We start from the raw sequence: 16483 nt of genomic DNA on the forward strand, positions 1-16483 counted from the left end.
AACCATGAATTTATATGATATCAGGGTGTTTTCTGGTCTGTTCTCTAATCCTTTTCTAATAATTTCTAAGTTTTTATTAGGTTGGTTTTGGCTGCTGCTAAGCAGTTAGATAACTATCTAACATATACTGCTTTAAATTAATTTTCTTTGTTGTAGTTCAGCTGCCATTTTATTGCCTTGACATGCTGTCTTGTAAAATCCTTTTCTTTTGCTGTCCTTCATAGTCTGTCCTTATCCTAACCACCTTGAATACCTTCGGATCATCACAAAACTTTATAACTGGACTGCTCAACCACTTTTCTAACTCATTTATGGGTGTATTGAACAGTATGGACCCCAGCACAGACAGCTTGTGGAATACATCTGGTGACTTCTTACTATTGCAGTCCCTGACCATTTACTACAAATGTCTGTTTGTTCTCCTTTGGTTAATTATCGGTGCTAGACCTTCCTCACTCCTAATTGCTTGAGTGGAGGCATGGAAATAAGCTTTCATTTCTCTTATACTCTGGAGAAATGCATGGTTAATAAATTAATTACTGAAATTAAAATAAAACAAAAAAAATCCAATACCCACTCTCCCCCCACAAAAAAAAAGACCCTCAAAACCCCCAGGATTTTATAGTCTTTGCAGAGGGAAATTCTCCTGTAGTACCGAACCATTTTCATGGTAGTGGTCCCTGTGTGTTGGTGTGTCCATGACAGATGAAATTTATGCTGCGCACATACCAGCTCAGTTCCAAGCTATAAAAATCAGAGCTTTATGAGAACGACATTGGAGTCCTAAGTAGCCTCTTCCTCCTGCTGTAGAAGCTTTCTTCAAATTGCTTTTTTTTTCAGGATTATGTTGGATAAGGGTAAGATAGAATTTCAAGGACTGGGCTGATGTGTGCAAAAATCACACACTTGTATGGACCAAAAAGAACATTTTTACATCTAGTGTCTGTTATAGCAGCACTGTAGGCTGGTAGATTAGTTCTAAGCAAAATCTGAACTTCTATTCCATGAGCTAGGAAGTGTAATCCGAGCTCCCTGTATGTCATGAGGTCAAAGTCTAGTCACTTGGGCTTTGAGCAGGTGATTTGACTATCAACCTCAGTAAAATAAAGGTCAGTCAGTGTTTAAAGTACCGAGTAATTTTTCCAAGATTGTAGAGATGTATCCAAATTTTCATGTATTGCTCTGTGGTTGGAATGCAGATGTGTTTAAAGAGTTAACACTGTGGCTCAATCAGAAAGAATGCTTGGCAATAAGAGGAAGCCTGGATTAATGATGGAAAAGAATTCTTAGCATTTTATAGCAGTGGGTATTCGAGATGAGACACGGCTAATGATCAACTAAAAAGGTATTTGCAGCTGTGGTGCTACCTCTCCCCATAATGCCAACATTAATCAAGCTTTTTCATGCAGCTTTCCAGTCCATTCTATTTTTCATTGTCCTGAATAGAAAAACAGAGCTCATGCCCTATTACACTGAGTCAGAGACCATACTTCTGTGTCACCAGAAACGATCATACTTTATTGATTTCTAAAATCTGTACTTTCTGTGCTGTGAAATAAATCCATAGCAAAGCCCGTAACAAAGCCAGTTTCATTTTTAAAGAAAAAAAAACCTCTTGCAACCCCAAACTATAAATACCTCTGGGATGTGAAGCAGTTATCAGCATGAATTAACTGCTCATATATTTTATTTAAGTCTTGAATTACATCAAAACAGCAGCTATAATTACAGCATCTCTAAGTCTAGTTTTGGAGTCAGCCATCTTGTTGAAAGGCCTTGGCAGTGTGAAAAGCCAGTGAAATTGTGTAAGTCAATGTCCTAGCTGTTCTGATTCTGCCTTCGGAGTCAGAAGAAAAGCTTCATTATAGTAAAAAATGAAACGTTTGACATACAAGTTATTTCCAGAATGGCTTCAATCTTTTTAAATAATGAACCTCATTGAATCCTAACTTCTCAGCAAATGTTGATTATCTAAATTCCTTAAGTAAACTACACATGATACAGCTTTTGAAACATGAACATGAGCTTCTCTCATGTAAGCAATCCTCTGCCTTTGTTGCCTGATGCTATCACATTTGGGCGCACATCCTTCTGGATTGCAGGCCCAACGGGCCCAAGCCTATAAAATCTTGCTATCAAATAACCAGCCCGATCTGCAGATGCTTTATGCCTCTGCTTAACAGCCATGACTCATCCCGTTAAAGTCAACAAAGTTACAGTAGTAAAGTTAGGCGTGTGTTTGCAGGAATGGGCCCAGATTCTCAGAAGAATTTAGGTAACTCAAGATGCAGAGAGATGAGTAGTGAGGGAATTTCATACTAGTGTGACTAATCTCCCTAAGATCTCCTTAAATTGAGAGAGAGAGAGAGAGAGGGGGAAGGTTTTAGCAAAGGGGCTTCAGGATGACTAAATTAGGCTCCTGTTTTGGAGCATCTCCTAAAAGGAGCCTCCACCGTTCCCTGTAATTTAAGAAGTGCTTTGAATGCTCAATCCGGCTCACACAGAAATCAACAGGAGCCAGAGCTCAGGGTGCCCAGCCAAACCTTGCCAGGAGCTTGTCAGAGCAACAGCCATCTGGGCTGCTCTGGGTGTTGAGCTCTGGGTACTTGTGGCTCTGAGGAGTGCCCACAGCGGTGACCTGCAGTGCCTGACATAGCTTTGCAATCTAACTGCCCCACGTGCAGCAAGACCAGAGGCTGTTGACACAGGGTAAAGTTTGCTTTTCAAACTGAAGGACCAAAGTGAAAATAGAAGGAAATGTTTTTGACTTTTGAAGACCTGGAGTTTTAAGATTCTTTTAAATAGATATTGTAAATAAAATTCTTCATTCTTAAATGTATAGGACTGTCTAAAATGACCTATCTTCATTTTTTGTGGTGACGTATAAATACCTGAAATTGAAGGGCTAGGAAACATGCAGTGACTCCTGCATATTTTAATAAATATGGTGTATTTTGAGGATCCTCCAACACCCATGATTTTGCTGTATTAAATAAAGTAGATTTTATAGCATTTTAATCAGATTATGATGGAACATTATGCAAAATATTATGCAGTGTAATGCAAAGTAATTAATGCAAGCAGAGAACATGAGATAGCTGAGCAGCATGCATTTGGGTTACATACTGCCTGCTGATTTTCAAAATTTCTTTCTTTCTTAGATAGTGGTTTCCCGTTCAGAATCCACAACTCCACATGTCAGCTTTCAGCTAGACTCCCACCCCATCTCTCCCCAGGTTGTTGTCAAGAATTCACTAGCAGATGATGGCTATACCCTGGTAGTGACTGGGAAAAAGGTGAGTGGTTCATAATCTAATCCTCCTGTGCCCTGTGTAAACCTGCCTTCAGAGCAGCAGCTATCAGTAAGAGCAGCTGTTCACACTGCTGCTTTCTGCACTGCATCTTCATGGCCCTGCCATTCCCTCAGAACACTGGGGATGCAAGTTTCCTCCAAGATACATTAATTTCCCCTGCTAAACAAACTGGCAGACTAATATTGAGAAATGTTTAAATAATGTAAGAGCTGGTGATATAAATCAACAAAAGCCAGGAAATGCAAATTTTAAGGCTGAAAATCTGTCCCTAATTCAAGTGCTTGCAAAGACAAAACACACAATGACTTAAGAAAAGAATGGTGCTCAGTTTCCTGGCTATTCTTGGTTTGTGTCATAGCATTGTAACTTTTTAAGGACGGTTGTGTGTGCAAGAGTTACACTCATGTCTTTAAAACTGTAAGTCAGTAAGGCTTGAAAATTACTTTAGCATGTAGTCTACAAAGAGTTAATAAAAGATGAGGAGCAATCATAAATATGTTGTTGTCATAAGTAGATATGCATTGAAGAATAGGTTTAAAACATCAGCAGATAATATTATGGATAATCCTAAACCATAATCGTAAGCAATAATTTGACCCCTTGAGTTCTATAAGGACTTACAGAAATACATCAGCCATAAAGATTGTTATAAATCATTTACTAGAAATGTATGAGTTATTTATAAGAGTGATCTTCAGCATATGTACAAAATAAATTTAAGGAAGGTCCTGAAGTATAAAGGAATATGAGGCACTTATACAGTAATGTAATTATATATTGATTTTAATATTTTGACCAAAAATAATTCTTACATGTTTGGAGTGACTATTTCATAACTATCCTGATATTTTAAGTAATATAAATTTTAACTTGTATTTTAGGTAAAGTATGGGGTTTTTGATGATAGGTGTTAATAAACAAGTACATGGGCAGTCACATGCTGTAAGTGTGCCACAGATATTAATACAGCTTCACCAAAGCTGAAATAGCCATCATGCCTATTTTTACAAATGTATAAACTAAGGCATACTGAGATACACTGTATAAACTAAGACACACTGAGATACAGAACTGGGAGGAGCACACTGCTGTTTTCTTTCTCCATCAGCAAAAAATGCTATCTTGCTGTAAACACCAGATGCTGGTAGTAACTGTATATAACATTAAGATGCCTTTAGGGTTTCTCCCAAGCGAATTTAAAATCATGTCAGTTAAATTACTTATAAGATCCTATAATTACTGAACTAAAGAGAAGTCGATCTGTGGCTTGCACATCTGAAATCTGAGTAGCACCAGCATGCTATGCATAAATAGAGATTCTCCTTGCCACTTAGTGCATGTATTAAAAGGATGTATGCATCATGTCTCTCCATTGACAGATAACAAAGATCCCTCTGAAGGGGCCAGGCTGCCATCATTTCAGGTCCTGCAGCCAGTGCCTGCTGGCACCAGCCTTCATGCAGTGTGGCTGGTGCAGCCAGCAGTGCCTCAGGTCTTCTGAGTGCCCCAGCAGCACCTGGACCCAGGACACCTGCTTGCCTAGGGTTTATGAGGTAAAGTGGTGGATTTCTCACATTTATCTCTTTAGGGAGGAACAGTCTGCACTCTGTAAACATTTTGTATTCATGTAATCATGATAAATTGTCAGCTTTCCTCAACTTCCCCTCAGCCTTAATGTCCGTGAATCCTCTGACTGAATGCACATGGTCTCCCTGAGTAGTGTGGGCTGAGATGCTCATGGATGGACAGGTTTGTCTGATCAACCCTACCAGCCTTGGGAGATCCTTGGCTCTACAAAGCACTTCTGATGGGTCTGAGCCAGCCTGGCAGGGGTCTGACAGAAAAGCCAGTCACAGAAAGGAGCATCCCTCGTCTTAGGCTTCTCTCAGAGACAAAAGTGGAGGAAAGCACTTCTGTCCAGAGCCACCACAGCCTGATCCAGCACAGGAGGTCTCTGGCTCCCACTCTTCATCCATCCCCATGCTGGCTCCAATGCTGGAGGAAAGCCTGGTGTTTCTTTGTGAGAAAAATCCCTTCTTTCCTCTACCCAAGCTCCTGGAGAAGTTGTTTTTCCATAATATCCTTCCCTGCCTCCTTGTTCCTGTAGGTCCACTTGGCACCAATGAGGAGCAAGCCTGTAGCTGCACCCCCAGGACAGGGGCAGCCAGAGGCTGCTGCCAGCCAGTCAGAGCTCATCAAGGGGGTGTGAGAACAAGAAGGCACGGATGAGCAGAGAGCTGCACTGGCACGGTCCAGTTTTAATTCAGCTATGGTTAATGCGGGATTTGTACTGTACGTGGGACCAGATCTTCCGGTGTGAAGTGTGACATGACTGTTAAGGCAGAGGTTTGTCGGGCAGTTGATAGACTAGAAATCAAAGGGAAGGACAACCATAAAACTTTCTGGTAGCATTTACTAACACAATCACTTGTGTTAGTGCATTTAAACTACATTGTGTAGTTAAAAATACATTTTCCTTTATTAGAATACAACTTATAAACAGACATGAAAGTTTGATATGCCAAACTCTTAGAAAGGGAGAAAAAAGTGGGTTTTAAATAAATAATGTATTTCTTTCATCCAGGCATATGATTTCATGTACAACAATATTTTCAAGTTTCAATGTTTTAGACAAAACTGCTATTAATCTAGAAAGAAGTATAGAAACACATGTTTACATGGTTGGTTTTTTCCATGTTCACCTTTCAGACACAAAATGTATGATTATCACAGGCAAAATTCAGTGAAAAAACAACGAAGAGTTATAGGAATCAAACCCAAAATGGAGGGAAGATGGAAGGGGGAGGGGCAGTTTGCCTGCCTTATATGTCCATTTACTAAGGGCAGAGGAAATGCACAAAACTTGCTAATGCAGAATGTGAACAGTTTACTTCTCCTTTATACAAAAATACATTTATTTCAAAATGGTTATATTAGATGGTGAAATAATCCTTTCCAGCCTTAGTCTGTATGAGACTGAATCACCAATTCAAGGGTATGCAGTGAGAATTAACTCTTACATATTTTTCTGTACCTCTGCAGGCCCAAGGTACTCACCTATCCTGCACAGTTTTTTTCATCTTTTCTAGAGCTCAAGCACCATTAATGTTTTTTAATTTGCAAACTTTCCAGCAGTGGCTATATAATTCCATAGCTCAAAAAATATTTCTCAGGCTCTGAACTGCTTAGTTTCTGTTTTTCAAAGGATCTGAACTCATGTAGTCCTCTTTAATTTCAGTTTTGAATGTGTTCACTTACCAGTTTTAAGAACCAAGAGCGTGGAGCCCATGCACAGGCACTTAGACCAAGAGCCGTGTCCCCCACAGCCACAGTCCCTGTGAAGTGCTGGGAGGGGAGCACACCTTGGACATGGGGCTGGGTAGGTGCTCCCCTTCCCCATGTGGCTCAGCCCAGCCTGCTCAGCACAAGTCCAGTCTGCCCCTGTAATGAATATGGATCTGTGACACTGATGGATCTTAAAGTGAATCTCGAATTACTACATGCCGATGTTGGCAGAAGTTGCTTCCAGAAGGTTTGTAAGGAAAGAAAATGCAGCCGGGTACTTAAATCCATTGGATTGCTAGCTGTTAAGACAAATTTCATGCTCTACTGGACCATGACATTTAACATGATTACTGAAAAAAAATATAAAACAGATTATTCATCATCTTCTGATCTGTCTTCAAACTCACATGCATAAAATGTAAGAAACAAGCTAGTTTTGTTCCTAACAAACAGAGGATGACCTGCTTTTCATAGTATCTGAAATTCAGTCCAAACCTCTCCCTAATATTTTGCAGCTTTCAGAGGGACAGATTGCTTGAGATATGTCATATGATCACTTTAACCTGAGGGAAACAGATTGCTCCCTGAGGGTCTGGTCCAGTGGATGTTAGCTAACTAAGTGTTCAATGACGTTTTCCCAGGTTATTACACAGACTGGTGTACAATGGGAAAAAAATTTTTTTTTCCTCTCGGGGGGATGGTAGAGAAGAAGCCCAGTGTTTTCCTATGGAGTCCTGCAGATCCTTTGTCTGCTTTAAGCACTTTCCCTTGGAGCTGTGGGTTGGAGAGGTGCAGTCTGCCCAGACATAGACAGCATAGTAGGGCAGACACTGGGACACATCCCCTCCACAGCCAGGCTCCCAGTCTGCTCCCATCCACTGCCAACAATGAGGAGTTTCATCAGCCTGGATGAGCAGTTCTAGAGAGAAGCCAGGAGGGAGTCCCCTCGGAGATCACTTGGTGCTGGAACAAATTGCAGGCATCTGCACATGGTGTTCAGGTCACGCTAAAAGGTGAAGGATATAAAAAAAGAAATAAATTGGTCTCCCTTCTAATTCTTTGTTGTGGTTAAAAATCTGACATGGTTTGTTGTTGTTTTTAAAGTGAGTCATTTTAGCTGGCTTTTGTATCAGACGTATCAAGAACATCAGGCCTTCTGCTGTCTGTTTAGGTTGGAGGCTTTGCTGGAAATTTCACATGTGGTTGTACATGTTCTTGTCTTTGAATTAAAATGAATGAGCCAATGAAACTTAAATAAATAGGTATTTTCTTCCAAAAATGTATTAAGTATATAAGTGGATATTAGCTATCAACATAAATAAAAGGAAAACACAATGCTTTCAAGTTTTCCAAAAACAAAAAGTTAACTTTATCCCTTATCCAAAAGTTCAGAGAGCAGCAGAATGACAGGCTTTGCAGTGGACTTGCTCCATGTTATCAGTGGAGGTAACATAATATTTTTTTTAATCTTGCATTTCATAGCATTTATAACTGGTTTGATTGTTTTCTGTTACTACCATTGCAATGTAAGTACACAGAAGAGACCTACGTATACCTCAATTCAAAGACCAGGAGGTTCACTGTCAATTCTTGTCAACACTCCCAAGAAAAGGTCTGGAAAACCGCATTTGATTTTCAGACATTTCATCATACAGAACAAATGGAACAAAAATAAATCTTGAATAAAAACGGGGGAATTTGGCAGAAGTTAAAAACAAAACTTTAAGATTTTCTTTATTTCTTTTTTGCTATCTACTTAGAGGTGTTGCCTCCTAAATGTGTTGACAGAATGTACTAAATGCTTGCTACCCCTCAATTAAGGCACATGGGTTGCCATGACAAGTCTCTTTTGCCATGTAAGATTACTAAAAACGTGTTTGGTACCTTCAGTTTTTATTCCGTACGGCTTTGTGAAGCCCTTATTTTGCTAACTTGTGGATTACATTTCAAACTCTTCAAATGCCACATGTCAATATATTGTACAAAACATTGGGACATCCTGTACTCCCACAGAGCAATTTCATTTTCTGCTAGGGTTTTGTTATTTCAAAAATAGATAATGTGCTGAGATATTGACCAGAGTGGAAAACTAGAATCTGAAGTCAAATCCAGATTTTGAAGAAGAAAATTCCAAAGAAACAAAGAAAAGTTAAACTTGGGAATAGCACAGATTTTGTGGGCACAGAATGGCTCCAAGCTTATAGCTGCAGTTGTGTGTCAGGGGGCCGTGTCAGTATCACTCCTTTTTTACGATTTGTACAAAAGTGCTGTTCCTGCATAGGTTCCCTCTTTTCTCATTGAGAGCTGATTCAAAGCTCTTTAAAACAGAAAAGGTTCGTCCTGGCTTCGGTGCATTTTAAGTCAGACCCTTTGTCTGGTTTCTAATGAGGGCAGTAAATGTCCCCATATATAATATATGGTATAATTCTTTTGAAGTATTCTTCAACTGCCTTTCTATCTACAATAGTTCATTTGTGAGAGTCTTGAAGTATAGCTACAAGAGAGTTGAAAAGAAATGTGCTGTCTTACTGGATTTCCAGATGAAATAATAGCCAAGTATCACTCAAACACTTTCCTTTCAGCTTGAAAATTAAGCCGGGTCCTTTGAAGGACACAGCTGTATTGCATTTTAGGGACAAAATTATTATCACTAAAGCATTAAGTTTAAGATACTTAGGCACTACAATCACAAGTATAAATTCACTCTCATTCCTTTCATTCTTTTTTGTTTGTCTAGTGGTACTGGTATGTTTGCAAAATTGTGCAGTATTGTTGAAAGTCCTCATAATTCCTGAACTAATATCTTTTCTTTTTGGTGGGTTTTGGTTTTTTTTTAACTGACAGTACTAACCGGTACTTTTACTGAGTTTTGTAAGATTTCTATAGTGTTCCTGCATTTTTCCCACCATTGTTATATTTTACAGGGCAATTTACAATACACACACACAAAAAAAAAAAAAAAAAAAAAAAGTATTTCCTTTGTAGATTGTCTCTGTGTTTCTGAGGGGCAGTTTATTTTTAACTTGGAATTAGAGGTGACCAAATGTAAAATGTTTAAGGAAAGAATAGCAGAAGTCATGTTAACTTTATTACAGTCAACGCGATATTGGATTATGGTGTCTTTGAAGATACTTCACTCTGATCCCAACTTTCATCAAGCTGGCAAAAAACGGTCATTTGGGGGCTCTTTTGTGTTCAGCATTCAGCTTCTAACAAAATAAGTATATTGTATGTTTAACACACCAGAAATAAGATGTGAAAGACCAGAACTGCAGGATTTAAAAGACTATTACAATGCACAGCTTGTTCAGTGCCCCTAAACACTATCTTTCAAAGCTTTCTAGTATAGGTCTTGTTATTTATTGCTACTGTCATAGAAAGCTCAAAATGTGACAAATGAAAGGTGAAGAACAATTAAGATGAATGCTAGAACATAGTCTACCAAAAGAAATGCTTTTCTAAAATTATTCCTTTGCCCATTCTTTAGCTCCAAGTGAAGTTCAAGAAAACCTGATTCAACTAACACAATATTTTTTTAACAGATTCTCCCAAGCAGTGCTCCCATAGAAGGCGGGACAAAATTGACACTGTGTGGATGGGACTTTGGATTCAGCAAAAATAATAGATTTGAATTAAAAAATACTGTAGTCCATATTGGAGGACAAATTTGTCCTCTAGAAGCAAAATCTAGCAACAAAAATAGGTAAGAAACCTAAAATACTAATTTCCATTTATACAAATGTTCTTTTTGTGTATGGATTTTTTTGCAAATACAAACATTCAGCCTATAAGTATCATTCATCTCTGATTCTGAAATTTCAAATTTGAAAAAATCCAATGGTTTAATCAACTAACCAAGAAAAACAATGCTCAAAATGGAGATGAAATAAATCTAGTTTATGCCAATAGCTCCTGCAGTAGTTTTTCTAATCTGTCTGTGAAATGCTGTTCAACATCTGTGGAAGCTGGCAAGAATGAATCTATTCAAAGGTTTGAAAAGGGGGCAGTTCCTTTGGCCAGGATCCTGCTAGGCTAAGTCATGTCACCTCTGTCTTCCTGATCTGTAAAGCTGCTGGAGAGAAGTGTGAGAAGGTATATTTCATCATCCAGAAGCTTATGACCATCAACTGCACCTCTCCTCCTCCTCCTCCGAAATAAGTATCCAAGACACAGGGATAATGGTTAAGTTTAAGACTGTTGTCTTGCAGAAATACAAGTTCAGTGAATATCCTCTCTCTACTACCAAAGCAATTCACAAATCGTGGCACAGCTTTGCTGTTCACATACATAGCAGTGCAGATACTCCAGCAAGTGTTCCAGAAGTGTTGAGCACTCTCCTAACTGCTGTTCTGAAGAGTCTCAATGGAAACAAGATGATTTAAGGAGACTAGATTATGTATGAGACCATGTGAATGTAATATAATACATTGACACATGGTGCTGCAGAAGCTCAAGTTTAATTTTTGGTAATATTTAATTTTTTTGCAACAAACTTGTGTATATTATTTATTTTTTCTAATGCTATTGTCTGCCAAAATTTGATATTAAAGGAAATTTTTTAAAAACCCATTAGCCATTGAATTGAGGTATTTATTTTTTCTGTCATGCTTCTTTTTTCTGAAATGTATATGATATACTAAAATTATTTTCTCTGGCCAAATATTATAAAGTCCACAGCATTTGTATTTATTATTAAGGAAGAGGGCTACAGTTCTTTTAGCTATTATTTCTGAAATGTCCGTGTTGTGCATAGATTGATGATCTGTTTAGTATGGATTCCCCATTATTATGAGTTTGAAGTGGTTCTATTTTAATATGAAAAAATCAATCAGAAAAAAATGTAATCCCATTTTTTCCTTGTTTTCTAAAGGCTGGAATGCACAGTTCCTGCTGCAAAAAGTCCAAGATTTAATATATCCAGTAGTGTCTCTGTTGGACATGGCAAAACACTATTCAATACATTTTCATACGTGGTAAGCACTAGATTAAACTTTTTTAGTCAAAATTAGCTTCAATATTAACTGTTAGGGACTCCTCATGAGTCCAGTCCAGCATGGTAAATTCTGTATTCATGTTGGCTTTATTGTTACTTCATGGAAATGTTAACAAAAATTTTAAGTCCTCCTCTTTACGTTTTGAAAATAATTTTATAATCCGCTGGTTTTATTATTACCTTCCCTTAGAATCCTGTAATAACAAATATATCTCCCACCTATGGCCCCAAATCTGGAGGAACATTGCTGACTGTAGCTGGAAAATACCTAGACAGTGGGAAATCCATGAGGATTTTTGTTGGGGAGCAGCCGTGCACTTTGAAAAGGTAATGTACTAACTAAAACACAATGCCTTTAATACTGAAATGTTTTGATCAAAAGCCTTAGAGTTAAAAAACGAAACTCAAACATTTTCTTCCCTCTCCTTGTGTCACTTATTGGGGAATTTTTGCAAAAAGCAGTAAGTACTCTGAGTTTAGGATACTTGAAAGATTTCTAGAAGGGACTACAGTCCTCTGGAAGTCTTGTTTATTCTGTAATGTCTTCATTAACCTTATTAAAAGGTTGCACAGAGAAGTGTCAAATCAGCTTCTAATGGACAAGAAACTGCTTATTTCCCATCATTTTTGTCACCCTGGTTCCCACAAAGTCAGCCCTCTCTCTTGTATTAGCAAGAGCTGCTGTTCGTGCAGCAGCTGCCAGTGAACAGCCAGTGGGCACAAGTTACCATTTCCTACTGCCTGGTTGGGTGGAAACCTGACTAGGGAAACCTAACCATGTCTATCCCATGCAGAGGAGCACTGTTTCTGCACTGGTATCAGAGAACAGCCTACAGAACAGAGGCAGCATCAGTTTGGCAGCATCATATTTTCCTGGTATTTCGAAAACTGTTTTGGAGGTTTAAGCCAGAATTTCTTGTGACTCTGTACTGGATCCAGTAGGAGCTCAGTCACAAATCTTTGATGTGTTCTGTGTGGAAATGCCTGTATAGCATTATATATAATAACTATATATTATTATATAGTTATAGTTATTATTAGATATAATAACTATAACTATGCTAAATAATAACTATATAACAGCTGTATATAAATGTTAAATACCAAGCACAGATTCTCTGCTATGGCAGATGAGTTCTGAATTTGGTAGCCATTCTACCATGGCACAAATCCTACTTGGTTCTGTGCTTAGGAACAGCAGGGCAATTCCAGAATTGTCACCTTTGTGGACGAGGCAGAATCTGGCCCACTGTGTTACAGAAACAGGACATCCAGCAATTCCTCTGAAATTTGAGCATCATAAATGATTATGGGAAGTCACAGTGGTAAAACTTCACACTTGTGGAGACCGTGGGGAAACAGTAGCCTATTAGTTAACGAACGACTCAGTGTCAGGAGGGATGAAATTTATTCTTTACTGCTAAATGATTTATTGTATGCTCTTGATCAAATCAGCCAAGTCTGACTAAATCAAGAAAAAGGATTTAAGATATTCAACTCTGATCACTAAAAAGATTTTCATAATTTCTGTTCCTTGATAGTTAGGGTTGCATTTCTTGGTGTTTCGTCTCAACTGGTCAACTAATGGAGAAATATATAAACATTTTGGGAATTATTCATTTGAGACATCTACTATGGGGGTGGGACAGCAGCCAGCTCAGATACAGATGTTGGTCAGGTGGACCTCTAGGTATTGAACAACAGCTGAGACTTACCCAATAAGCATCTCCAGCACCCCTCTTTCTCACTAGCCAAGTTGTATGGAGACTTCTATGCAGGTCTTAACCAATTTCTCAAGGCAGGTGTTTCTTTAGCTAAACAGGCAGCTTTCCCCATTTCTGAGGGCAGCTAGAGCAAGGTTTGGTTTTTTTTTCCTTTAAGAGATGTTTAAAAGCTTCCAGATACAGATGAATGAATCACTATGCTTTATGGTGAACCCCACCTTCCTGGAAAGCTTCAGAAGTTGTAGCAAATGCCCCTTTTGTCTAATTTGGAGACTATCTTACATTCTATGAGAACAACCTCACTTGGATGGCCCATGGATGTGCTTGGGCCCAAATCACTGAAACCAGCTGGAAGAGTTACATTTGCTTCTCCAGTCAGTTGCCATCCTTGTCTCTTTTGTGCCGTGCTCCCTCTGGCCCCATTTCATGTGCTTCAAACTTCAGGATCCTCCTGTGCCCACTCACCCACTGAGCTCAGTGTAGAAGGAAGAAGACTTCCATGGTCAAGCATGATAGCAAGGGAAAGGTGAATGTCCCAGAGACTCTGCTAATGTGCTGAATTCAGCCAGCTCTTCTTGGATTTTCTCCTTCTTCTTTCTCCTTTCCCTCTGCCTGCCCCTTGGCATCTGGTACAACCCACACGAGCACTTGTACTTGAGGTTTTTAATACAGAGTAAGTCCTGTGGATTTGAAAGAGGCATTATCTTTTGGTTATAGCAGATCAAATAATTCTCCTTAAACCTGGAGTGTGCTCTTGTTTTCCAGGCTGGAAGCTGCCTTTGCAGGGTTCAGGGGCTCATGGGGTTGTCACCAGTACAGAGGCAACACCTTCCATCAGGCAAGGTGCAAGTCAACTGAATTAAGATTAATCTTGAGCTTAAGCCATGCTGTTGCAATTTCTACCTTATGTCATGTGTACTTGTTGCAATTTGATTATCCAGCAGGAAAATCAATGACATTTTTTTACAAACAGATCTTTAGGCAATGTTGGGGCTCAGTAAAGGACAGTGTTTTAAGCCAAGTACATGTTTTATAATGGTGACAAGCAATCTGTTTTCAGTCCTCCCAGCATATCGGCGAGCACTGTGGAGTGCTACACTCCAGCACAGCAGATTCCCCAGGAATATCGTGTGAGAATGGAAATCGATGAAGCTATTCGAGACACAAGCAGCCATTTCACATACAGAGAAGACCCAGTTGTTTTAAAAATTCATCCAGCCAAATCTTTTCTTAGGTGAGTAAAATTTTCTTGAAATAAGAAAAGCAACAAATGAACAAATAACAGCTATACTGCTTAGCAATCTATCAAAAGAAATTGCATTTTTATCTCTATCTTCTATGCCAATTGTTTCTATTATGGTGCAGTTGCAGAGGGCAAATCATTTCCTTTCAGAGGTGAAGGAGAAGGGGGAAGGGTGCCTCTTTTCTCTTTGTGATTTCACTCCCAGCTGCTGCTGAGCCTACCTGTGATGTCCTGCCGAGATAGCCACTGCACAGCTAAGTGTGTCTCTTGTGCTGTGTCTGGACATTACGCTGATTGCTGAGGAAAATCCTCTAATGTGACAAGTCAGCGGACTCAGTAGAGCAAATGGATTTTAAAATAGTCTAAATCCAGTGCTATATAAACATAATGAATATATATGTATGGTAGTATGTGTGTATTTTCAAGTGACATATTTATGGTCTCAGTAGCTCTAATCCAAGCCATCTGCCTTTGCCAAAAAAATGTCAGCAGTAGAACAGACACCTTTTTCAGAACCATTGAACACAATAGGTGAAATAAGTTAGTTAGCAAATACAAAGTACAAAAAAAAGCGATCTCATTTAAAATTTACACATTTGTTTTATACCCTGGTTTATCACAGTTTTAAAAATTATTTTTCTTTTCTTTTTTTGATTAGTTGTTATAGTAAATGTAAAATCTGTTTCCCAGAAAAATTGTCTCATTGCTCAAAGCTATGTATTTGCATTTATCCAGTATATATCCATAATTCTGGTTTTATGTTATCATTTACTCTAAAATACAATTTGTAATTAACATTACATTATCACAGCAGTTATTTATCCTACTTATCTTCTCTTTTTTTTTTCCTTCCTTTTTTTTTTTTTTTTTTTTTGGTAAATTTTCCTAGTGGTGGAAGTACAATCACAGCTCAGGGAATCAACTTGAACTCAGTGTGCTTTCCTCAGATGGTGATTACTGTACCTAAACTAGGAATGAACTTCTCTGTGGTGAGTCAGTCTCAAAGAAGACAGTATATTATCTTTTCATCTTGGTGTGGTGAATTGTTGTGAATTATCAGCCAAAATACTTCAACTTTTGCCTTGAAACTTTGGGGCTTCTACTGATATTTTGGTGTTTTCTGCAAAGACTGTTTTCACTGTGCAGGAAAAATTCAAAACAAATTTGAAATTAAGGTTAGGATAAAACAACTGTTTTTCCAATAAACCTTTTCCAAAGAAATAAGGCTAGTACAGTATCTGATAAGAAGATTTATATATTTCTATTTAACAATACAAATTCAGTGACTAAACACACAGCAGTGCAATATAGATATGTCAGATTACATGACAGGTTCAGGCACTACTGCGATACTCAAGTGGTGACTGTGGATGTATATCAAAGGAAGGGGAAGAGTAAATATATAAAATCAAAAGTAGGTGTTATTTTTAAGAATTTGTGATTGCCAAAATCTCTGCTGGGGAAATCTGTCCTAACTTTGTTAATTCAGCAACTAAGTTTTAAGGTGGGTTTGGGCTCTTGCCTTTGGGTACCTCTGATGAAACAGCAGATGTCAGTCAGAGATGTAAGTCTTCTTTTTTTTTTTTTTTTTTTGTTCCTGAGTTGACACTACACAGTGTCCAAATATAAACACAGATATGACCATGTGATCTGCTTCAATTTTTATAGGGCAAAGATGGCATTTGTTATCTAATTTTACTGAAACTGCTTTCTGTAAGCTTTTGTCTACATATTTGTGTTGTACCTCCAACATTTTCTTATCCTGTAAGGTTTGTTTAGTCTAACTGAAGCTCAGTTGACCTACACTCTTTATGACAAGCTACTTACTGTTCATATTCTCAGCTTATTTCTAATGATCATCATACACTGTTTCCTGAATTGAATTCTAACTATTAGACTTAGGTTTGCTCAGAGCATTTTAAAT

At 38.3% G+C, this 16483-nt stretch overlaps 1 protein-coding gene across 2 annotated transcripts in view; it reads left to right on the forward strand.

The window, feature by feature from the left end:
• Window positions 1-16483, forward strand: part of MET (MET proto-oncogene, receptor tyrosine kinase) — a 69378-nt gene that overhangs the window by 22230 nt on the left and 30665 nt on the right. For both annotated transcript variants that reach the window (XM_053942196.1, XM_053942197.1), the window contains exons 3-9: window positions 3162-3296; window positions 4694-4867; window positions 10142-10302; window positions 11470-11572; window positions 11783-11919; window positions 14377-14550; window positions 15449-15548. In XM_053942196.1, coding sequence (XP_053798171.1) covers window positions 3162-3296; window positions 4694-4867; window positions 10142-10302; window positions 11470-11572; window positions 11783-11919; window positions 14377-14550; window positions 15449-15548 — 984 coding nt within the window. The remainder of the gene's footprint in view (window positions 1-3161; window positions 3297-4693; window positions 4868-10141; window positions 10303-11469; window positions 11573-11782; window positions 11920-14376; window positions 14551-15448; window positions 15549-16483) is intronic.

Source organism: Vidua chalybeata, chromosome 5, assembly GCF_026979565.1.
Source record: "Vidua chalybeata isolate OUT-0048 chromosome 5, bVidCha1 merged haplotype, whole genome shotgun sequence".
Classification (NCBI taxonomy): domain Eukaryota; kingdom Metazoa; phylum Chordata; class Aves; order Passeriformes; family Viduidae; genus Vidua; species Vidua chalybeata.